At 31.9% G+C, this 26,341-nt stretch overlaps 2 protein-coding genes across 4 annotated transcripts; both read right to left on the minus strand.

The window, feature by feature from the left end:
- Positions 1 to 6,330: 6,330 nt before the first annotated feature.
- On the minus strand, positions 6,331 to 9,651 carry LOC109337748 (protein IQ-DOMAIN 14-like). Of its 3 annotated transcripts, none has more exons than XM_019574786.1 (4): positions 9,497 to 9,651; positions 7,878 to 8,306; positions 7,407 to 7,613; positions 6,331 to 7,183 (listed from the first exon to the last, which is right to left on the minus strand). In XM_019574786.1, exons 2-4 carry the CDS (start codon positions 8,265 to 8,267, stop codon positions 6,596 to 6,598), a joined length of 1,185 nt encoding a protein of 394 aa, XP_019430331.1. In that variant the 5' UTR covers positions 8,268 to 8,306; positions 9,497 to 9,651; the 3' UTR covers positions 6,331 to 6,595. The 3 variants fall into 3 exon arrangements, with proteins under 3 accessions (XP_019430331.1, XP_019430332.1, XP_019430329.1); XM_019574787.1 differs by lacking the exon at positions 9,497 to 9,651 and adding an exon at positions 9,094 to 9,262; XM_019574784.1 differs by lacking the exon at positions 9,497 to 9,651 and having other exon boundaries at positions 6,332 to 7,183; positions 7,878 to 9,020.
- Positions 9,652 to 20,268: 10,617 nt separating this feature from the next.
- LOC109337746 (protein PAF1 homolog) lies at positions 20,269 to 25,930 on the minus strand. Its single transcript, XM_019574782.1, has 12 exons — positions 24,683 to 25,930; positions 24,259 to 24,327; positions 23,333 to 23,440; positions 23,069 to 23,249; positions 22,921 to 22,997; positions 22,698 to 22,817; positions 22,416 to 22,521; positions 21,322 to 21,405; positions 21,151 to 21,219; positions 20,916 to 20,987; positions 20,668 to 20,811; positions 20,269 to 20,586 (listed from the first exon to the last, which is right to left on the minus strand). Exons 1-12 carry the CDS (start codon positions 25,567 to 25,569, stop codon positions 20,449 to 20,451), a joined length of 2,055 nt encoding a protein of 684 aa, XP_019430327.1. The 5' UTR covers positions 25,570 to 25,930; the 3' UTR covers positions 20,269 to 20,448.
- Positions 25,931 to 26,341: the final 411 nt, after the last annotated feature.

Here is a 26,341-nt window from a genome sequence, read left to right on the forward strand (position 1 = left end):
CTAACTTTTTCCCTTTGGGCCTCCTTTGTTTTAAGCCCATATTCAGTTTTTCCTTTTTAGTGTGTTAGTTAGTGTTAGTTATTTCTGTTTTCTTCCCAACTAACTAAAAGCTTCTATAAATAGCTTTTATGTAAAAGTCTTATTAAATCAATGAAGAAAGTATTCTTTATTTTGCATCTTCTTCAATCTCAAATACTCTGAGTTCTTTGCACAGCAATGGGATACCATGTTTAATAAAAGCAATAGGTGAATTAGGATTTTTTTTCCTATATGAGAAATAAATGCACAATCTTTTTCACTATTCACTAATCACTATTCTTCAATTTCTAAATCCCTTTGAAGTGAATGGACTTAGAATTATTTTCTTGACCAGAACGTGGATACACATCCATTAAAAATTTATATGGTCCAAAATTTGTATATGCCCTATGAATTTCATCTTGTTGATAAATAGGATAATCCCAACGTTTTGGACGTTTTCTAGCTAGGATCACATATTAATAAATTTTTTTGTTCAACTTCGACCACACTTTCAACATTAGTATCTGAAAGTTTCCATATTAAATATATATTTCTCTTCATTATCTCTTCCTTCTCATTAAAAATGAGTCAATAGTTCTACTTAATCATTTTTATATTAAGGTTCAATTTCAAAACCAAAATGATTAAAGAGATGAGTAGTCCAACATATATTTAAACATGCTTAAGAGAATGAGATAGGTGATGTGAGACTTACTTCCTAACATGCTCCCTCCACAAAAGTTTTTCGGGCTAGATGAAAGATTGCGTCTGACCCACGTTTAAATGACATCTTTTAGTCCATGACAGCCAAAAAGATGTTGTGTTTTGGCTCTGATGCTATATTAAAATTTTATTCCAAATCCAATTAAAAATGAGAGGAATAACTCAACATTTATTTAAACTATGTCTGAGAAAATAAGTCGGGCAATGTAAAACTTAGTTAAAACTTAGTTCCAACGCTTTCAACTTAAAAATATAAAAAGTATAGAAATCAACCCCAATAAATATCAATTAAATTATAGAAAAAGAAATTTCAATCAGAAACTATAATCATCCCCTAGTAGAAGCAACAAATCTATATTAAGCAAGTTATCTATAACCCAGTAACGAATCAGGATCTCTATTATTAAGAGAATTTCATTTTTCCTTTCGTGGAAAAAATGTGATTTCATTACATATACGAGGGCATAAATGTTATATCATATTTTTTTAAAATTTTTGTCTATATATCACTGGAGATGATCCTACATGTATAATTTTCTTTGTCATAATGAGGAAAACTATGTCCATTAAAATTAAATAATTTAGCTTACATTAAAAGGAATTATAATAATTTGTAATGAAATTCTTGTTTCTCAATAGTAGCAAAGGAAGTAATCACTTTGATGGTACGTGACTATTATTTTTAACAAGTGTACCTCTCAATAATCGAATCATTGATTTTTTGGACATCTTAAAGATTTAGTTGTGCATGTTTTATACCACTAGATCAATACCTTATTGGTTCTTAATTAAGATGGGAGTAAAAATCTCTATTAACTTTTTCTGATTGTAGCAATAATAATTAAATGCAACAAATGAAGGGAACTATACGAATGCAATGTATATTCTTGAAAATATTACAAACTTCTACCTATAAAAGAGTGACACATGTCACTTATAAATCAATAATTAATAAATCAAATATCACATTTTGACATATGTTATTTTGTATGGGTATGAGAGAATCATTTATCATGAAGTTTATAATAGTTGTTACTTGTTAGTTGCTAGGAATGAAAATAAATATCAACTTTCAAAAATGACCATGAAAGTCCTCATTAATGTCTATACCTTAGAGGTGGAAAAATTACTTACAATTTCTAATTGATATAAATTAAATCTATATGCTAGAGCTCATGGATTTAAATGGACATAATCTTATTGATAGTGTTAATTGATGTATTCAAATTCATCTGATATATTCAATGAATATATCAATTTGGATGTATACCAATTTATCCAAAAAACAAAAATTCAAAAAATGACATTCTTTGATTTTTCAATTTCATTTAATATTTAAGAAAATTAAATTAAATTCATCACTTATTTTTAGTATTTTATTAAATTGATATCAATTATAGAGCATATTATGTAATTAATATTAAAAGTTTATTCTTAAATACATAATATATATATATATATATATATATAAACATGAGAAAAAAATGTACGCATATGAGTGTATGAATTTTATACATTGTAACTATATCATCCACCATTTTTATTTAATCATCATTGACTCTACAAAAAAGTAATTCAAATGAATAGGATGATGTAGTAAAATCTTAAAAAATCTTTATACTAATAGCGCATAGGTATTGTAATACCCCAGTTCTGACATGCGACCTCACATGCCCATGAATATGCCGAGCGTGACACTCATTAAGCTTAAATACCCATTGTAGTATTTTATTCCCCTCCTAGGGGAGCCTTCCGCAACTCGAACCCATGATCTCAGAGATAAATAGTCACTATATCAGTGAGTCGCTACCATTAAGCTAGACGTAGCTTAATGGTAGCGACTCAGTGGTATAATGACTATTTATCTCTGAGTTCATGAGTTCGAGTTGCGGAAGGCTCCCCTAGGAGGGGAATAAAATACTACAATGGGTATTTAAGCTTAATGAGTGTCACGCTCGGTATATTCATGGGCATGTGAGGTCGCATGTCACTCTATAAGTATTTACAATTTTTTTTTAAAGTTCAAAAAATCAATTTTTAAAAGGTGGTTTTAAACAATTTTTATTGATATGATAGTTTTTAAAAATATGATTTACTTCAATAACATTTTTAGTTCCAATAAAAAAATCAAATAGATTGAATATTCATTCATCTAAATCTATGAAAATGGAGTGAAATATGAATTTGATGAGTTAATATATGGCTTGATGAAAAACTTTTCATCCAGAGCATATTTGTTGTTCCACTATTTTATGAAACTTCATGTGTCATGAGGTATATTAACTAGAAAAATATTTAATATTTATAATTTTAACTTAAATAATATTTTTCAACTAATGAGAGTTAATAGTGCATGGAGTTGTACAAAAAGTGGGACAACATATGTGCTTCATTTTTCATTCATCAATTATCATCCAAATTCATCCATGTGTCATCCTTTCTATACATGGTCAATGACTAAGATTTATACATAATTATTGTATCATTCACTATTCATTTTAATTATTTTTTATGAAAGAGTCAAAGATAATTAAATATGAATGATAAATGATACAATAACAATGTATCAAATTCGTATATTATTGATGTATAACTGTTTTCTTCGATGACATCATTTATCCAATGGGTAAGGACTGAGGAACCAAATCATTTACCCTTCCGACCTTACCGACAACACAAAGAGAATAATGTGGCATAATTATTATCATCTTTATGCCAAATTATTACCATGACGTTTCACCAGTAAGCACGTGACCCATCATCCCATAGGTTAAGAAAATGGTGACACGAAATTCAATAACAAAAATGTTCTAAAACCCATCAGTCAAATGAAACCTTAATCATTGCTCATATCTCAAATCAAACACTACCCATATTACACTCCATCTTCATTCTATGCCCACACAAACACTTTAGTGCGTGGAATCACGTGCTCCAAATTTAGATCTTGTTTTTTTTATTCTGGCTTTGAGTATAATATATATCTTATCCATTCTCAAAAACATTCAAAATTACTAATAAGATATTGATCTAGCTATTTGTACCCAAAAAAATATTGATCTAATTATACAAAACTCCAATAAATTACAAAAGATCAAAAAGTTAAAAGTTAAATTCTTATATATAATATTCATCAACATTCAAAGAAAATTAATTTCGTACTCGGTAATAGATATTTTGGTAGTATATAAAAAGATTCAAATTTAAATTTAGATTTGAGATAACTAAGATTTCTTTTTGGTAGATAGTTAATATTTGTTTTATTCAGGTTAATATATGTACATGAGATCGTTTACAATTAAGTTAAATTACATTAGTTACACTTAATTTTAGCTATTCATTTTCTTAATTCCAACATACCAAATGAATGAGTAAAATAAATGAGGAAAGAGAAAATAAATCTTAGATAACTTCTAAGTTACACTCATTTGGTCTGTTATAATAAAAAGCTGAGATTGAGTATAACTAGTATAACTTAACTTGCGTGTAAACGTATCACTCTTCACATATGTATTTTAGTGTAATTTTATATAATTTTATTTATGTGTCATTGATAATTAAAAAAATAAATAATAGATAATGTGGTTATAATATAAGAAAATATTATATTTTCTTCGCATAACTAATGATATTTTCTCATATTTAAGTAAGAAATTAATTTTTTAGGGTTCGTGTCTATTTATCCTAACAATGGCTCACAAGAATCGAACATTAGACTATTTGTTCATTCTAGAAATCTAGTGAGATTTTATACTACTATACTAACATGTAAAAACTATTATAATGTGAGTGTATAAATATTATAGTAAAATTTGTTTGTAGATAAAGGTGGACATGCTTGATGTTTGATTACACACTTAAGACTTGAAATAATGAAGTTTGAGTATGCGTGAGGAGAAATATTACTAATTTATTTATACCATGAATGTTATTCAAAACATTGAATGATTGTATTTGAATTAAAAAAATGAATGACTGCTAGAACTGAAACCTACTCATATCTAATGCATGATTATGTAGCGTCTATGGACCTCATAAATAGTCAAAAACAACAGCAGCAAATATTACAAGCATTGCACATAGTGCTTTTAAAACCTAATCATGTCCATTGCATAATATCTGCTCCTTCTACTCTCAATTATAGGCAGAAAATGTTAATATTTTTTATCTTAAGAAAAAGCAAATTTAATTATTTTATAGTTTTCAACATCACTTTTAATTTAAAGAATTTATCATATATCAAGTGCTGAAAAATAACTATAATTATTTGTATGTTTTTTATTAAATCAAAACAGTTAACTGTCATTTAACTGTTTTCCTTAATATGTATAAAAATAGGTAAATTTATTTATAAAAGAGACTATATAAAGCAATAGGTAAGAACCAACAAATATTTATGTCAACCAGTACAAAATTATTTAGGTTAATCAGAATTCTCAAGTTCTATTTTAAGGAAATAGTTAAGATACAAATAATTAATTTCTACGAGTAAGATCTAATGAAAAAAATTACTATCTAGAAATTAAAAATATAAAATGTAATATATATATAATTGAAAATAATTTTAAAATAAAAATAAAATATGTCACCCATGATTTAAAAAAAGAGATTGGTCAAAGAGATTAATCCACTTTTATGTAGTTTAATTTATGAACTTAGTTTCGATGCATTTTCAGTATAAAGGCTCTTTAATAACTAGTCCTGCATTACCCTATCTATGAATTTTGAAGTAATTATTTTAGAAATGAGCTAAATTAAAAATTAAGAATGTGTCAATTTTGATTGATTGGCAGTATAGAAATATTTATGTTATATATCATGAAATATTTAAAAAAGGACATGATATTAAAAGATTAGGTTTATCTACAGATCCATTCATATAGATGAAATATGAGCTATTAATTTTACAGAACATGTTGGAGCTATTAATTCAATACTATATGGTAGTTGCTGTTCATACTGCAATTTCATGCTGGCAATATCAGTATATGAATAAATTAGTATTAAACATTGGGTTAAAATTTTGGCCTAATGTCTTTATAACTAATAATTTTTCTGGACGCCCAACTAATGTCCTTCCACTTTTGGTCCCAAAACTCATGAACAAGTATCAATATCAAACTGTTTTTAGTGATAGAGACATTTCAACCATAGTGCTTTTAAAATATGAAACCATAGTTGGCAATATAATATGCCTTAGACCCATCAAAATTTGACACCATTAAGCAATTTTAAGTTGAGGAAATCCAATTTGATACCTAAAAGGGAGGTACCAGACAGATTAATCACTATCAATTTAAAATAGTACTTTTGTTAATGTTCAAAATATTAATTAAGATACTCCTTAAAATGGGGAAAACCGATAATTTAATAATACGAAGAAATTAATTTGACCGACATTTAATATGATAATGTAGGATAGTAAAATTTTAGAATGTCTAACACTAAATTGCGCTACACCTTATTTTTTAGGAATCAAGTATTTACTCATTTTAACTTTTTTACTGGTTTTTTACTGCATTCCAAATGCAATATTAGACAACAACCCAAAACTTGCATTTGGTATAAAAAGTTGTGTTCATAGGAAAAAAAAACCAAGCCAAATTCTTTACTACATGTAAATCATTTGGTACAAAATGAAAGAGCAAGATTTAACCAAAAAAAGTCTAAAAAATATGTACACCAACAGATTTATCCTATTCTTGAGTTTATAAGTGGTAAACACTAGTGGAAAAACAAATTACAAAGTACTAACATCAATAAAGACTTCATTTTGATATCAAATTTTCCCTTTGATTCTCCAAGAATGAAGAGCATGCATGCTTATATAATCAACTATCAATGAACTACATCATAAATTCCATGATTCTTGAGCCTGAAAATCTGATGGCCTTTGCATTTTAACACCACTAATGCTATTTCTTGCTGCCATCATTTCATTGAGTGAAAGCCTTTTCTTAGGTTCAGGTCTTTGCCTTGGAGCACTGTGAGACCTTAGTTTTGCATTAAATGATTGAGTATTGGCCATGTAGCCAGGAGAATTGCAGTAAGGTCGAAAGTAACCATCTCCACAAACACTCTTGGCCGGTGTAGCAGGGGCGTTCGGCCTCACGAAACTTGCGAAACGAGGTGTGTTATGAGCTGTGGCAAACCTACACTCGTCGACGTTCAAGTACCATTCAAAATCTTGAACATGTTTGCATTCAGGAACTGATATTCTACCAGGGACAGGACTAGGAAGTGGAGATGATATTGCGTGACAAGGCATATCTTCTCCATATTCGGACATTGTAGAGGTAAAATGCCTAGATCTTGATCTAGTCTTGTAAGTATCAATTTCAACAATTTTCGGGCTTTCATCAAATCCATTCACCGACGTTTCATAAGATGCGGGTAGTCTTTTGCTATGGAATTCGCTCCTTGGTTCATCGAATCGTTCCTAGTAAATGAACAAACACACTAGTAAATAAGACACTAATGTTTGGTGAAGCTAAATGCATTATGAATCGCTTATTCACAGTATCGATCGATCATAATTTTATAAAACAAAAAACTAATGCTAGTGAGAAAGTGAATAACAATTTGGAATGTCAATAGCATTGGCCTACTTGTTGAAATGTAATGTTTGAGATTGTTATGCAGACTAGAAAACCAGTACTTACCACAGATTTTCTTGCAAGAACTTCTGGTAAAATTCTATTCTCTTTGCTCACGGAACGACGAGCTCGCTGTGATCGAACCGCAGCCTGAGCTCTTATTAGAGCTTGCATACTGTGAAGAGTTGCAGCAGCCCTCTTTCGAACTAGATACCCTTTCACAAGAGCCTGAATCTTAACCAATCCTTTCAATGCTCTAAGAGCCTTTCGTGCCTACAACCAAATTATATAAAGTTCATAAATTGAATTCTTATAGAAAGACACTAAAATCTACAAACACATTAAGCGCTTAAACCATAAAAAGTTTTCCATTTGAATGAGCAAGAGTGACATTCATAAAGTATGTGATGAAATTAGCCTTAAGCTTTGCTAAAAAAGGCATAGAATTAAACAAACATACCAACATTACATAGAAAAACAGCATAAACGCCAAGCAATTTTATTTGAACATAAGATAGAAGTGAAAATGTCACATACCAAATAGCCTCTGAAAAAAGTTTGGATCTTCACTGCAGCCCACTTCTCTCTGCTCCCACTGAACAATGTGCCTCTCCCATGGCTTGTCAGTCTCACAACTGCCACGGCCGCTTGTGCCGCGGCCACGGCAGCGTCCGCGGCTGCGGCTGTGGCAGCTGCAACAGCAATTGCATGCTTGTTCTGCTCATTCTCAGATTCAGCAATATAGGATCTGAGCCAAGCACTATTTTGAGAAGGTGAAACTGGAATATCCTTCCCTTGCTTAGCAAAACTCCACCTTCTCTTCTCTTTCTTGTTATCAGAAACCAATGACCCTAAATTGGGATCATTGTGGTCCTTCTCCTTCTTCATCCCCAACAAACCCTTCAACCATCTTGTAGCTTTTCCCATAATAGCTTTTCTTTCTCACTACAACTTTTTTGGCTCTATCTGAAGTGAGAAGAAGGTGTAACAAAATGAAAAATGTGAATGTATATCATAAGTGTAGTAACCAAATAATGTTGGCTAATGTAATATAAGGGAATGGGGTAATAATAATTATTAAAAAAAGTGCTTTTAAAAAATAGAGAGACAAAAAGGTATAGGGTCTGAAGAATCTAGCAGAAGTTCAACATGTTGCAAGCAGTGAAGTAATGAGAGCAGGATGTGGAGAAAAAGATAAATAAAACGGTTCAAAAAGCATCAAAATTTAGAAAAAAATAATTGGATAAAAGAAGGAACTTTTTTTGAAAATAAACTTCTGACAACACCTCGTGAAGAACTGCATTATAGGACAAAAAGAGAGCCATAGAAAGCTATCATAGACTCAAATGAAGAACAAAAATAATTATAATAATAATAATAACCTCAAAAACCCATTAAAATAAACTTTATCAAACACTTGAAAGTTCAAAATCTCACCGGCAGAACTAAGAGACAATAATAAACAGACAAAGCATAAAAAGTGAAACTTTTTATGAAAAAAGTGGTAATAATCATAGGGAAAAGCCAACACAAACACAAACACAAACATAAACATAAACACAGCTTCTTATGATCTTATCTTAAATTCAAAAAAATAGAAAGAGCGCCGAATTCATTTCCCACTCACTCCAATAACAATTTCCACAACACCACAACCTTAAAAAAACCTTAAAAAAAAGCATTAAAAAATTAAAAGCACAATCACTTCTCTCTCTAACTTTGTGGAGCAACGTGTAGTAGCATAGTACTGTACTTTTCTCCCTGACAATCCCGTGAGCTTGATTGGGTTCCTAGTTCAAACCCTTCATTGAGTAACAACTTGGGTTTCTATACTTTTCTCTTTCACTATCTAAAGTCTCTTCCTTTATTCAAAAATCAAATGATAAATAAAAAAAGAGACTGTGAGTTAAGTTCTGCAACTTCATAACACAACTTTGATTACATTTATATATAGTACACTGCATTTTTCTGTACCATAACATTTAAAGCTTATACCAACTAATATGGTTCCTTTATCTATATATCATCTTTTTTGTCCCATAATAATAAGCCAAAAATGGGGTCTGAGATAATGCTTAGTTTTAGAACAAAAAAAGATCTTTTTTTCTGTTTCGATATCTTTATGACAACAGTGATTCCAGAATAAAAGCACTTACTCGCTTATCACTATCATGATTCCATTGCTTACTACCTTCTCTGATGCACAGTTTCTTCTGATGAAATGATGTTTTTTTTTGAAAAAAATGGTTTTTTTTCAATTGGGGTGGTGATAAATGAAGGGAGTAATAAATTGGATTTTACAGAATCAAAGCAATTAATTTTGAGTTTTTTCTACTACCAATTTTCAATGTTTTAATGTCTTTGTGCTACCCCAAGAAATTGGTCTCACCCATGCAGATTTAATAGCATGTGATGTGGTTACTGATATAACCTTATCTTAATCTGATTTGAATATTCATAATTTTGTTCTGACTTTTGATTCAAATTTGAATCTGAATGTTTCCTTAGCAAACTACACATTGTTTCTTTTGGGAGCATTGTACTACTCCAAAGTCCACGTTATATATTTAATATATATTAAATTTATGTTTTACTCATTTTACTAATAAAAATAAATATATAAAGTGATCCAAATTTTGGGATAATAGATATTTCTGTTTCTTGGTGACACATTTTTAATTTAGTTTCTAATTCTTATAATTTAGATTGTTAAAGTTTATATACATTATATCTTCAGATATTTATTTGTATTATTTATATTTAAAATATTTAAGATTTAATGAATGACAAACAACGTGGGTGTAAAAAAAACTTCTACAATATGACTGCATACATTTTCAATAGTTTATTTAAAAAAAATAGAATTAAAATCATATGCTTACATGTAAGTGCCAACATCATCTATCCGGAATTCCGGATTTTATTAATAGTACTATATGGCTCATATTATGAAAGCTACAAGATGATAGATTTTTAACTTTTAATTTCATCCATATACTTAAATTTTTTAATTTAATCATTATACTTCTACACATTATTTAACATACATTTTTTATTTGATAGAGGCAAATATAGTTTTTTATTTTATTTTCAAAGATATGGGGAGTGAGTTCACTTCTAGATATAGGAACCCATATTTGCATATAGATCCTTATCCAATTCTCTATGTTCCTTCCATCACATTATCCTAAATAGGAATTCTACATTGAATAGTTTACTAATTATATAATTTATCCAAAGTTTAATTTTTATTGATAATACCAAAGCATGGTTGTGAAATAACTTGAGTGATATTTTTGTTGTAACCTCAACGGATCTAGATGGTACACTAGTGTTTGCAGCTGATATCACACCAGCTGGTGAGTGCACCAGACGTCACACTAGATTTCACACCACTCTGTCCACCAAATCTAGGTAGAAAATTGATATTTTCACTCTTATCATGTTTCATATATTGTTTCGTATTAATAACAATGACAAAAAATAATAATAATATTAAATGTTAACTTTTTTTAATTCTACATGATATGTTTTTATTAACACATGATAACATATGAAACATATGAGGCATCATATTATTTTGCATATTGTATTAAATTGTGTTTCATATTGAGGTAATTATCCATTATAAATATAGAAGATGAAAAAGGAAAGATAAAAAATATATATTGAAATCGTAAGAGTTTTATTCATTGTTGGTCTATTATTTATCATTTATTTTCAATTATTATTGACTCTTAAGAAGAAAAAATAATATAAATAAATAATGGATGATATACTAAATGTGTATAAATCTTTATATTAACAATACTTAGATATTATACTCATATTAACCCTTATTTATACTAATATTATACTTCAAATTAAACAATGAAAGAAATCATACCACATAAGATAAAAGTAATTTAAACCCTAAAAGATTTTGTATCTAAACAAATTTAAGATATAATATTAATTGAAGCAACGATAATATCCCAGTTCATACCCTAATTGTATTATGACATTGATACATAACGATTTGGTTGCATCCTACTGCAATCGTATTTAGGTTGCATTGAATCGTCAAGCTACATCAAAGTTATAAATATTTTTTAATCACAAAATATTTCACACCGCAATAGTCATAACCACAATCATCAGCATAATCATAATTTAAAATACCCATCCAAAACATGGGATGAAGGTGTAGAAGATGGTTTGTCTTTTATCTTACTGGTGTAGGTTGGTCTGAATAAAGTAGATTCTGAGGAATATTCTTATTGTAGCTAAGTTGCCACAATTAGAGAAGTGGATTATCACTACTATAGTGTTTTCTTCTTTTGATGTTTCTGTAAACATTTCTTTTCGGATTTTGAGACACATTAGTTACATATTGCATATACATGGATTAAAAACAAATGTGGATCACTTATAAGGGCCGAATTAATAATGTGTGTAACATATGCGATTAAAGTTAAAAACATGTGTCACACTTATATGTATGAGGACTAAATTAAAAATACTTGTAATACATAAGGACTAAATGTATAGTTAGTTTAACTTTATCTAAGTTACCTCATTCCATTTAGAATAAATATCTTTAGAATGTTTTTAAGACCAAATTGTAAATATTTTTTAGTTCATCATCTTATTTGAATTTTAAGAAAAAGTTGAATAAATTCCCTTATTGTTTTGGGCAATAACATGATGATTGGATTTCATGATCACTAACCACACTTATAAACTAAATTGATTTACACTTTTAAGTTTTAACTTGATGAGAAGTTGAAGTGAAAATTTTGGTCCGATAACCTTAAATTGGAAGCTTACGGAAGAATTCACTTAAAATAAAATAAGAATATAGGCAACTTTATATAGTTATTATTATAATATAAATATAAATAATTATTAATTATATTTTTATAATTATTTAAAGGTTTGTTTGAAAGTTAAGTTTTGGTGAAGAAGAAATAAAAATATAAGGCTTTATAACTATCATACGAATTTATTTTATAGTTCTCAAGTTTTATTTTCTGTTTCCTCCCGTCCAAAGCTCAACCTATAAAGACACTCTAAGGGGAATGTTAGTTCGTTTGACCATTCATGCCTCTTTTTTGTAACTATGTATAAAATGTTGATGTTGTTTATTAAGTGCTTACTTAATAATTGTTATCATTTTGCAAGAGAAGAACTAAGCGTGTGTGAACAAGAGCCTTAATGTTAAAAATAGAACACAATGCCGAAATACATGATCAGATCAATTGAGAACAAAAGAGAAGCTAATAAAGAAGCAATAAAAATATTGCACAAGATTTAATGTCGAAAAATCCCTCAGCGTGAGAGGTAAAAACCACGGGCGATACGAGCAAAGTTCCATTATGAAAAAAGGAGAGTACAATAAATCATCTTATAATGATGAAGACAAGGAATAATATTTTCTCTAAAAAATATCCTCTCAAATAGAACAAAATATTCTCACCAAAATACTCTTGTATTTTTGCTGATGTTGCTATGAAGATTTTGTGATGATTTAATATGTCACAACTCTTGTCCTTTTATAGTAGAAGAAGAACCTTGGAAACTTGGAGGCCAAACTTGAATATCTTGGTGGCCAAGTTTTACTAACTTTCTCTCCAAGTAGTATATGAGAGGCACATACATCTAAACAATCTCCACCTTGGCTCGAATTTGATAAGTTGCTCATCGCCAAATAAAGCCCCGAAGGGTGCTTAAGTATTGTAGAGACCAACCAAGTCCACACAATGCTGAAACTTGGTATTTGGAAGAGGTTCATATCTGTTGGATTCTCTAATGTATGAATCTTTTCCACTATAATTTTACCAATAATAACAATATCTCGGATAAAGTGACATTTTACATCAATGTGTTTGGTCTTGTCATGATAACGACTATTCTTAGTCAAGTGAATAGCACTTTGACTATCACAAAACACTGTAAGAACATCCTGTTAGACCAAGTTCATTTACCAAATTTCGGAGCGAAATAGCCTCTTTCACACCCTCTGTTGCTGAAATATATTATGCTTCAATAGTAGACAATGCAACAATTGACTCAAGAGTAGCTTTCCAGCTGAAAACACTGTTATAGAGAGTAAAGATATAACGAGAAAAAGATCTTCTTCTATCAATATCACCACCATAGTCTGAATCAACATAAAGTACAACATCACCAGTTATAGTTTTGCTTCTCTCAAATACCAAGCCAATGCCAGAAGTACCATTTAGATACCGAAAAATCCATTTTACAACACTTTAATGATCCTTTCCAGGATTATGCATATATCGACTGACCATGCTAACAACATATGCTAAATCAGATATAATGCACACCATAGCATACATAAGACTACCAACTGCACTAGGATAAGGAGTATGTGACATACGCTCCATCTCTTCCTCTGTGTGGGCAAAGATCTGAAGATAACATAAAATGTGGAGCAAGTGGAGTAGAAACAGGTTTGCAATCATTCATATTAAATCATTCAAGCACTCTCTTAATATACTTCTTTTGAGATAAGAATTATTTACCAGCTTGATGGTCCCTGTGAATCTCCATACCAAGAATTTTCTTGGCTGCACCTAATTCCTTCATCTCAAACTCATTATTGAGTTGAGTTTTTAATTTCTTGATCAAAGATTTGTCACGTGAAGCAATTAACATATCATTAACATAGTAATAAGTATATGAAAGATCCATCTACAAATTTTTGGAAATAAATGCAGTCATCAAATTGACTCATGCAATAACCTTGCCGAATCATAATAGAATCAAACCTCTTGTACCATTGTCTAGGAGATTGTTTAAGGTCATATAAAGATTTCTCCAATCCGCAGATAAGATGCTCCTTCTCAGGAACAATAAATCCCTCGGGTTGTTCCATGTAAATTTCTTCTTCTAGCTCTCCATGTAAAAAAATGTCTTTACACCAAATTGCTGTAACTCCAAATCAAATAAAGCAACAAAAGCAAACATAACACGAATGGAACTATGACAAACAACAGGTGAAAATATCTCATTAAAGTAAATACCTTCCTTTTGATTAAAGCCTTTAACAATTAGTCGTGTTTTGCATCTCGGATCTTCAACCTCGGGAATGTCATCTTTCTTCTTACAGACCGATTTACATCTCAGTGGTTGTTTGCCTTTGGGAAGCTCTGTTAAAGCCCAAGTACCATTCTTATGAAGACTTTCATTTTCTTCATTCATAGCCACTAGCCACTGTGAAGAATTAGCACAAGAAATAACTTCTGTATAGCTGGTAGGTTCAACAACATCGTTTACCTCTTGTGCAACTGGCAATGCATAAGCAATTAAATTGTCATCATCAACATATCTAGGTGGCTTTTTAATTAGTCTTTTGGTTTGTCTCGGACAATACAATAATCATCTTCCTGCTGATGAATAGGAGAAGTGGTACTGTCATCATTATTGACATAACAATCATCAGTGCTAGATTGATTTGTAGAGGAAGATGGAACATCAACATTAGGAGTTGTAGGCTTCACTATCAACTCCATCTTCCCGTTAGTACCCTGTAGATTACCTCTAGTAATAGAAGAAGACACAATAGATTGTTTTCCAAAAGATAATAATGCATCCTCATTAAAAGTCACATCTATGCTAAGAATTAACTTTCGTGACTTTGATTCAGAACACCATAAGCGATATCCATTACACTCATATGCATAACCAAGAAATATGCACTCAACAACTCTTGGAGCTAATTTACCATCATTAACATGTGCATAAGCAGGACATCCAAAAATTCTCAAATTAAAATATTCAACAGGATTACCTGACCAAATTTCTTCTGGGATTTTGAAGTCAAGTGTTGAATGTGGAGAACGGTTGACCAAGTAACAAGCAATAGATGCTGCTTCGGCCCAAAATTCACGATAATGCCATAACCCAGCATTTCAGAGCATACAACGAGCTCTCTCAAGTAAAGTCCTATTCATCTGTTCTGCAACCCCATTTTGCTGGGGATTCCTTGGAATGGTTTTGTGTCTAACAATACCATTATTTGTGCTGAACTCATTAAAGTCATCATTGCAGAATTCTAATTCATTGTCTGTTTTGATCTTCTTCACTTTCTTCCCTGTCTGGGTTTCGACAAGAATTTTCCACTTCTTGAAAGTGGAGAATGTCTCATTTTTATGCCGCGGAAAATAAACCCAAACCTTATGAGAAAAATCATCAATGATGATCATCATATAGCAGCATGCTCGATGGGAATGAACTTTTGAAGGCTTCCAAAGGTCAGAATGAAGATAATGAAGAATACATTTGGTATTGTGAGTTGCGGTGGAGAAACTAACCTTTTTCTGTTTCCCAAAAATACAATGTTTGCAAAACTCCAACTTACCGATGCCATGTTTACCAGGATGACCTTGCATGCTCAAAAGATGCATGCCTTTTTCACTCATTTGGCCCAGACCCATCTGCCATAATTTGGTGTCGTTATCATACATAGAAGAAGATATAGTTGTAGAACCTGTCACAACAGATCCTTGCAAAATATATAAATTACCAATTCGGTTAGATTTTAATAATATCATAACACCTTTTAATAGCTTTAGCTACATACCTGCACCCAAGAGACTCTAGGGTGCCAAGATAAATCAAGTTTCACTTCAAATCTGGAATATAGAGGACATTAGCCAAAGTTCTGACAACACCATCATGAGTCTATCTGAACTGTACCTATTCTTGTAACTTTGCATTGGGTATCATTTCCCATCAAAACAACACCGCTATCAACATGTTCAAAAGTGGTAAATAAATCCTTATAAGGATACATATGAAAAGTACATCCAGAATCAAGAATCCATTCTGTTTTATTCCTTTTATTATAAGAGACAACATATAAAAGAATATCACCGTCAGAATCAGCTTCAAGATTAGTAGCTTCAGGGGATTGTTGAAATTTTCTTTTTTCTTGTTTTTTCTTCAAGATAAAACAATCAGGAATATCATGCCCCAGTTTCTTGCAATAGCGACAGGTTTTGTTGGATTTGCATCCCTTGGATTTGGATCTGAACTTTTTGTAATTGATACTCTTTTTTTTTAGTTCTACCTCGAACACTTAAGCCCTCACCCTTGTCCACAGAATTAACTTCAAGATCAAATTTTTCTTTGGACAATAAATTAGATTTAACATCTTCAAAGGATAAGGTATCATTGTTTCCATACAACATGTTTTCTTTGAAGTGTTTATAGGTAGAAGGTAAAGAAACAACCAACAAAATAACTTTGTCCTCATCTTCAATATTAATATCAATATTTTGCATATCCATAATAATAGAATTAAACTCATCAAGATGAGTTTGAATAGGAATACCTTCAACCATTCGAATGGTATATAACCATTCTTTGAGACGAAGTTTATTTGCGAGGCTCTTGGTCATGTATAAAGTTTCTAACTTCAGCCACAAAGCCGCAACGATTTCTTAATTGGCAACTTCACGAAGAACCTCCTTGGATAAGCAAAGTTGGATTGTCAAAAGTGCCTTTTCATCCAACTCATCTCATTGATCATCGGTCATGGAAGCTGGTTTCTTTGACTTTCCATCTAAAGCTTTCTTTAATCCGCTCTGAATAAGAATGGCTCTCATTTGGACTCGCCAAATAGAAAAGCTAATCTTGCCATCAAACTTCTCAATGTCAAATTTAGACATTTTGAAATTCTCAATTGAGCAAGAGCTTTGATGCCAATTGTTAAAAATAGAGCGCAAAGTGGAAGCACAAGATCGGATCAATTGAGAACAAAAGAGAAGCTAATAAAGAAGCAATAAAAATAACAAACAAGATTTAACGTGGAAAAAACCACGAGCGATCACGGGCAAAGTTCTACTATGAAAAAAGGAGAGTACAATAAATCTTCTTATAATGATGAGGACAAAGAATAATATTTTCTCTCAAAAATACTCTATCAAATAGAACAAAAAATTCTAACCAAAATATACTCAAGACTCTTGTATTTTTGCTGATTTAGCTATGAAGATTTTGTGATGGTTTAATATGCCACAACTCTTGTCCTTTTATAGTAGAAGAAGAACCTTAGAAACTTGGAGGCCAAACTTGAATATCTTGGTGGCCAAGTTTTACTAACTTGCTCTCCAAGTAGTATGTGAGAGGCACATTCTTCTCAACACTTAAACATAAAAAGCAAAGCTAGTGAAGTCAACAACCTTATGCTACCTTTGCCTTTTGCTGTGTTCTCCTTTCTCTTGCTGGGCATTTGTGTTGAGTTGTGATGATATTTAAGTTCAGTTTCCTAGTACTTACTTCTTCAAGGTTTTCCACTTGTTGATTGCTAAATAAAAAGTTTGTTATACATGTTCTTGTTGCAGGTGGTTCAGATATCAAAAAGTTCAACTACTTGTTTCAATTCAGAAGCTTGTATATAAAGCTAAAATAAACATGTACAATTGAAAATGTGATTTTTCATGTATTTGAGCTATTGTTAATTGTATAATAAAGGGTGTGTCTATTTGTTTCTGGTGTGTGCTTTGGGTATCACTTTGTGTGTCTAATTCCTGGTCATTAATTAATAAGTGGAGTATTGTATTGTATGCATTTTGTGAATAGTACAAAGGACAAGTCCATTTCCTTGGAGAAGAGAGTGTATTTATTTAAAGGCTAGATACAAATGATGGGTGGAAGATCAAGAAATGAGGTGTGTTCATAAGAGTTGAGATTCTCTCCAATAATAGAATGTGAGATCTAGATTGATTTTTATGATTTATAATGTTTTTAATTTAAAATTTGTACTGTTAAACAAATTTTAAGACCATATATCATAATTTCCTCTAGTATTGGACCCTGTTGGAGAGGATCCAATTTCCTTTATAGGAGTGGAAACTAGAGCTTAGATTTGCTCCTCCAAGTGCATATTGGTCTATTAATGAACAACATGATGAGGCTAAAGTTTCATCATTTCTTCAGCACTCACCAATCCTACATAACATGCAAAATATGCCTTACAACCTTGTTGCTCTAATGTGATATACTTGAAGAATGCAAATAAAAAAGGACTCTCACCCTTTCTTGCAAATACAGCTATGCCTAGTAGCTCTCAGAAAAGGTACTCCAACCTTTTTGAAACTGTGGTTCACACTTCACATGACACTTATGGCTTTGAAATTTATGGCATTGTCATTTCAAACTTATTCACTTATGGTTCACATGACACTTATTCTCTTGAATTTTATGGCATTACTTATTAGAGATCTCCTTGCAGGTAACATTCATGGTCCTATAGTTCAATAAGTGTGCCCTCTTGTGGTCAATTTAATCACATTTGTTTAATATTTGTTGTTGATAATAATACATCATTAATTGAGTATGGAATTTTGTTTCTTGATTCCTAATGCTAAATAATGAAAGTATTAAATGTTTTGAAAATATAAATTCTATATTCTCAGGAATCCAAGTTTATTGTGTGGTTCTGGAAGGTACATATATATGTGGCAAATCTTTAGAGCAAAAGCAAACTGATGGTGAATTCAGCCATCACCAAGTCTCCATTCCCAAAGTTTCAAGTATGCAACCTACTTATTGGACTCACTCTCACTTATGATTTTAGCTTCAAGTAATCATGTTTTACATGTGTTGTTTTATATGATCCGTTTACACTGATAAAATTTTACTAGTATATATCAGGTATTGTATCACTTGCATTAGTTCATTCTGATTGTCAAATGTAATTTGCATCTCAGTTTTATTACCCTTAAGGTCTGTTTGTGGATTGATTTTTGGAAAGGAATGGAGGGAATGGAAAGAATGACAGCTACAAGAATGACAGCTACAAAAACAAAAGAAAAGTATTCAGCAAGGTTCATCTTGCTAATATGGTAGTTTTTTTTTTCATCAAAAGAGATGACATGCTTTGATTTGGAGCCAATTGTATGGCACATTTCAAAAGTTTGAAGTCATTTTTATTCAATTTGTCTAGGTAGAATTGATCCGTAGTTAAGATAAGCTTGTCCTAGTTTATGATTATATGAAATATGTTATTGTATTACTCATACATTATCTAATATTATAATAGACAATGTTATATATTAAACTCAAATTACTTGTTATAATGTATACCAAATAGAGATACCTCATGAACACTTGGACACATAAGTGTGTCATAGCTTGTAATCTTTATTGTTTAATAATATTTTGGTAACGACTCAATGATCAGAGGACATAAGTGCTCCCAAGGACATGCATAATTACTTTAACCCGGTTAACAAATTATCTTGTCTTATTCTCTTTCATTTATTTTATGCACTTTATTTAATTGTTTGTGACTAATGCTACACAACAATTGCTTCCAATGTACCAACAAATTGATGTGCCACTTATACTTGCACATTCACTGAGGTATAGTAAAATTACATAATCCCTCATTCCTTATGATGTACAGTGTAATTTAATCATCTATATATAATACTAAACAACATTAACTATTGATTTAAGTGTACAAGTTTTATAGTCCTATAAAGTCATTTACATAGATGATCTTTTCTATCCAAATGGTGAAATCATTTCATATGCTTTAAGCCAGGTTTCAGAACATAGCATACTGATGGTTTAGCCACCATGATAGCAATCTGTCAGCAAACTCAACTATTGCCTGGTCTCACTCAATGCAATAAATGAAATAAAAAAGATGTCATTTCAACAACCAACATCTAACAACTTTTAATTGTTTTTGGAACTTTAGATGAGTTTTTTATATGCATATATAAAGATGAAAAGTAGAATTAGAATGTCAAAATCATAACATCAATCATGCAAACAAGAACAGAATCAGAATAAAATCATGAGCAATTTCATTGGTATGCAAAAGATGTTCAATAATAAAATCATGAGCAATGACATGATTCCAATTAGTCTATCATACTTTCTCCATTTAACTTTTTTATTTTCTATGTATTGAATATAAAACCTATATTAGTTTAAAATCTGCCTACAGTCTGAAAGTATATGCATTGGGTTAAAATAAACATAAGGGATTCGTCACTAAGGCCACTACAAGTTCAGCTATCTCTACCAATCCAAGCATCACTTCATTGTGTAAATTTGCTCAGGCAACAGCATTTGGAACAAAGAATCACTCAGACATGTCATCTTCTGTTCCACTAGATTGATAATTGTCCTGGTGCGATGCAACTCTGCGGTGCTGTTCGAGACCATCATCCATTTCCAAACTCCTTTTCTTTGAAGAACTGCCCTTTGAGATCGAATAAGCCTTGAAAACATCATGGCATATCGGAAATTATTTAAAGGTTCAAATGCAATGACAAATTTAAAGATAAATCCAATGCCATACCCAAGAATCCTTCTGCTCAATTACGGATGCACTTGACCTCCACCGTACAGTCAGTCTTGAGGGTACTGGAAATTGCTCAACATCATCACCTGATCTTCCCTCTTTAGCCCTCTTTTTTCTTAAAACAAGTTTTGTCGGAAGAGGCTGCATATCAAATTTAACATAAAATTAACAAATTCACACTGGAGTAATCAAGAATTATGTGCCAGCAGATAAGTTGAGAAAGAGATATTGGTTTAAGGAAATACCAAATATCGTGCCTCTGACTCATCAAATGAAACTAAGAATGTTGTAGGGTCATCTGCATCCTCACCCCGAACCTATTAAGATGTAAATCAACATTGTCAGAACAAAGTGAAAAATAGAGAATTTCTATAACAGTAATAAAGGGTTAATGATAAAAAGCTGGCTACTGAAACTTGAAACCAAAGCATGATAAAATTATAAGCCAAAAGTTCGAATTTTTAAAATCTTTCAACATACATCCCAATGATACTCGCGAACCCAAGAATATGAGACGTCTTCATTTTCATCATAAATATCCTTAGACAGCTGCAATCACAAAGTTTCAGATAAATCCAAAAGTTAATCACAGAACTATTTGCAATAACCAATGTTTCAAATTTGAAATCCAGATTTAAATTGTATGCATACCTCTCCGAGTGTTGGGGCCATGTATGCCAAAAATTTCTCAGGATTTGCAGGATCTGAGCCTGTCACAAAACTTTTCATGACTGCCTGTGAGCAACAAATGGATAGGAATCAGTCTCAAAAAAAATTCAGCAGACAACACCATTAATCAATGGGTTAACCAAAGAAAAGACACTTATGTATTTGATAACTTGTTACTTGTGAACACATCCAGAACTAGATGACTAACAATCAGGTTAAATGTTAATGAACTAATAACTATACTGTAGTAACTGGCAGTAAGGAATATGAAAAAATCGATTAGCATGGGTGCAATTGAGACAATATATTTTCTAGTACTGCCATGAATTATACACAAGCACGTTCATATCTTAACCAATGTTATTAGAGCCAGACCGGTTAGGGTAGTGGGTCACCGGTTGAACCAGTAGGTCACTAGTTAAACTGCATACCATTTAAATAAAAAAAACATTTCTATGTATAGTATATAATAAGATATAAGTAGATAACTAGATATGTATTAAGATATAATTTTATATGCATGAGGGTGGAGTAATAATGAATAAAAGTTAAAAACACTACATAATTAGATTATAAATATTATTTATGCAACTTATGAGTGACATCTCAATTGGTACAGTGGCAGCAAGAATGTTTTGGCACAAAGGAACAATTTTAAATGAAGTAACACACACAGAGCTTGGGATATGATGGCTGGTTCAACTGATCTGGTTCTCACATTTGTAAGGCCAGTTTGGCCAGTTCACAGTTGTTTCTAACGGTTCCTAATCATACTGAGTCCATTAAACCAATCGCACCAGACAAGGGTCTGGTTCACCAGTTTTTCAGTTAAACCAGCCGGTCTGGTCCAGTTTGAATAACTATGATCCTAACAAATAAATGAAGGTAACTTAAATATTTAAAAATAGATATCTCCACCACATAACAAGTCTTTACTAACAGGAAAAAGTCAACAAGAGAGGTAGTGTATGCAAACAGTTTTAGTAACAGTATAATTCCTCTTTATACTTGAGTTATTAAATTTCAAAGTTTGAGTTATTCATTATGAATATATTCCTCCTTGCAACATAGCTTACCCTTGATTCATAAGTATCACGAACAGATTTGCTCAATTTAGTGTACAGTTCCGAATCAACTGTGGGAGCATTATCAAATGCTGCAACAACAAACTGACCATCATACCTGCAAAGCATGATAGCAGGGCAGCTTAGTTAATATGGAAAAATATGGTCATGGAGCAGTATGCATCTTCTAGTATCCAGTGCCTCGGACTACAAAAACAATGCTAATTTATACTTAATGGAATAAGCCAAGGTAAGTAATAAATTATTTTATGAAAGGTATATGCAGTGGCATACCTATCAAAATCAGGCAGCAAAGGCATAACCTCAACAGGATACAAATCCTTTTTAGTTGCATGAACAGGGTGCGACTTAGCAGCTTCAAATGTTGCATCAATTTCCCTGATTTGTCTTTCCCTAAAAGAGACAATTCAATAATAGTTAAAAGATATTAATTATTCTCACATAGTAACTTCTCTGTTGAAATTGAGCTTAGATTGACAAACCAGTATATATGTACCTATTGTTAAGATTTTCCAGAACGTTGCGGCCTCCCCTCTTCTCTCTCAGATCCTTAGCTTGTTTTTCAGTCAAGGACTGCAACAACATGTTCATAAGTTAATGCTTCTAGAGAGAGTAATGCGTCATTTAGCGACATATATATCTACCTGTTTTGCCGATTCCATGCTCAGAGGGGATATATATTGTGTTTTGACAAGCCAAGCTACACCTTTGTCTGTCGGCCTATCTTTTCTTTTTATGCCATCTTTTTTTATAGGAGCAACTGCTTCATCATCTCGCACCAATTCTTCATCTTCAGGATCAAGAGGTCGTCTGACACTGGGAGGACTGTGAGACATGTAAAAAGTTCATCAGATCCAGCCAAAAATAATTTAAGCATTCAAATTTATTAAAGGGATTGAGAATAATACTTGTAAACACTGAGATCAAGCAGGTCCAGAGGTATCCCAAGATCTGGCTCCACAAAAAGTTTGGGTTTGTACATTTTCTCCAGGGATGTGATTCTATATTCTGTATATCTGGACAATACAATGATCATAAAATTACCAAAATATACACATACATAAGTACAAGCCAAGTAAACTTAATTTTGAAAGTGTGACTGAAATATAGTAATTTCCATTAGAACCAGTATTCAATACATCATCAGCACTCCTAAAACTTCCAAATCCACAAACACTGATTCTATCCTCAGTTCCTCGGCAAACTCTTGACATCTTATAGGGAGTCAGGGATACTATTTGAAACTGAAGATGAGCACGTCCACCAGAAAAATATTTTGAAAATTAATCTCCTTTACCAACTCTTCAGTTTCTCTCCTTGACTCTCCATTAACCAAATAAATAAGAAATGCCTGTATCCACCGCTACCCGAAAGAAAAGTCATCTAGGGAATGAATGTATCAAGTGATATGAGTCTTTAATATGATAAGCATGAAAAGTATGTCCTAACAGTGGATCCTACATGATTGGTCAATATGAAAATAAATCATGTGACATCTTAAAGTGGTCGGATGACAATCAAATGGTCTTTCGAGCTTAAACCTTCATGCAAATTTAGTGGTCACAGCTCACTCTTCACAGTTGTTATTTACACTGTAGATTGTATTACTAGCAGGGCATATCTCATCAAATACCAGAGGTTTATATCATGTTTACAAATGTCCTATAAACCCATTATATGTTTGGAAGCCCTCTTGTCCAAGTATCAGTGTTCCTCTTCATCTTCCCAATCCTCCTGAACATTTATCACTTACCACCACCATGAAAAATCTTCCTAACCCATCAATTTGGATAGATAGATTTTGGTATCTACATAACAAAATAAGATTACTTACTGATCTTTATCTTTCTTGAACGCCATAAGCTTAGGTTGAGCACTTGGATCTGGAAGTTCATTTCGGAATCTTAAATGCAAAATACACACAAAAAATGTGTCAGTAATGGAAGCAAACACTAAAAAAACAACTGTGAAATTATGCATCATTGATAACAATATTTCATTTGTTTGCCTTATGGATCATTAATCACGATGATAAACTTTAATTGAGAAAACATAATGAATAATAGAACAACAACAACAACCTAACATCATTTGAAATTAGAATCTCCATTCAGACAAGCAAGCAAATGCTGTAAGCACCAAAAGCAATATCAAGTGCAATGTGCATACAGAAGAAACAGTGACTACTGTTAACCACTAACAAATAATAACAGTTCAGGAAAACATGACAAAAAATGGTCACAACATACTATACTCACTTCATCTTGCACAAAAACGTGGTCGGTTTTTTCAACCTATTTTCTATTCTGTCACCACTCAATAAGGGAGTAGCTTTCCTTTCTCCCATTCGAGACCCTATAACTGAACCATGCCCCTTCCCTAACATCTGAGTCTTATGAAGAACAGTGTTCTGTGATTCCTTCAGCTTCTGCCTATGCTTTTCTTCTTGCCTTTGTTTCTCAAACTCTCTCTTTTTTCTCAACCTCCTTTCTTCGTCTGTCTCAACCCTCCCTGAAGGAGGCCCATTCACTTTCTTCATCGGCATTGGAGGAACAGCAGCAGCAGCAGCAGCAACCTTCTGTTTTTTATACGAACCTCCATGATTCGAATGCTCATGTTCGCGCCTACCAAATGCCGAAACATCCTTCACCAACCCCCTATCACGATCACGCACTTCACTATTTTGATTTTTCGGGGGAGGGGGTGGTGAAGCCGGGGGAGGTGGAGGTGGGATGGAAGAGCTAGGCGGCGACGAGGGAGGAGGTGGTGGAGGAGGCTCGTAATATTGAGTAGGATAATACATAGGAGGAGGAGGGGCATTGGAAGAAGGTGGTGGTGGGGGTGGTGGAGGAGGGTATGAAGTTTCGGGAGGTGGCGGCGGGGGAGGTGGTGGGGGTGGTTGTTGTGGTGGTGGATAAGGAAAATGGTTGTGATTGGAAGGAGGAAATGGAGGAGCAGCATAACCAGCAGCGTTATGATTATGAAAATTTGAATTTGGTTGGATTTGGTTATTATAAGATTGTGGGAATGAAGGAGTATTGGGATCATAAGCACCACCACCCCAATTCTGCGGTGGTGGTGGTGGTGCAGCACTTGACGGTGGTTGTGGTGGTGGTGGTGGTGGGAAGGGTCTATAAGATGACATTGTTGAATCTAAAATCGAAAAAAATCACAACTTTACAATACAATCTGAAATGAATAAGCAAAATAACAAAAGGGTTATTATAAATTTTCTTCGATATAGAGAATGTAGCTGAATTGAAGAGAGATAAACCCTAAATAATAAAAACAACGAAAAACAAAAGTGGGTTCTGAATCAGAGATGGAATGAAATGCAATCAATGCATTAGGGATTGAAAAATTGAAAAAATTAAGAGATGAGAATGAAAATACTAAGGTTGTAGCAGAATGAATGAGAATGTGGATAAAATCTTGAAGCAAAACAAGAGAGAGAAAATAGAGTGTGGGAGAATGAGAGTGATAAAACACGAATTTAGTCGCCAAAAACAAGTTCATTCTCCTTCGATTTATTCCTGAGTCATATATCTCTAATAGGGTTTTTCACATTTTTTATTTACAACTTACCTCGCTTTTGTTTATCAAAGTTTTATTTTAGCTTAGTAGTATTTTGGATGGGGATGTACAAAAATATGAGTATAATATATATGTATTTATAGTGTAAAAATTTATACATAATGAATCTATCATTTGCTGTTTATTTGTATTACTTTTACTAATAACAATTATAATGATTAAAAATAAATGATAGATGATACAATCATAATATAAAAAGTTCTTAAACTATTAGTGCAAACATTTTTTCACAAAATATATGCTAAACATAGGCAAAAATACTCATTATAGCTACTAAGTAGATATCCACAAAAATACTCTTTCCAAATTTAATTACATATTTA

This window comes from Lupinus angustifolius, unplaced genomic scaffold, assembly GCF_001865875.1.
Source record: "Lupinus angustifolius cultivar Tanjil unplaced genomic scaffold, LupAngTanjil_v1.0 Scaffold_10_5, whole genome shotgun sequence".
Classification (NCBI taxonomy): Eukaryota; Viridiplantae; Streptophyta; class Magnoliopsida; order Fabales; family Fabaceae; genus Lupinus; species Lupinus angustifolius.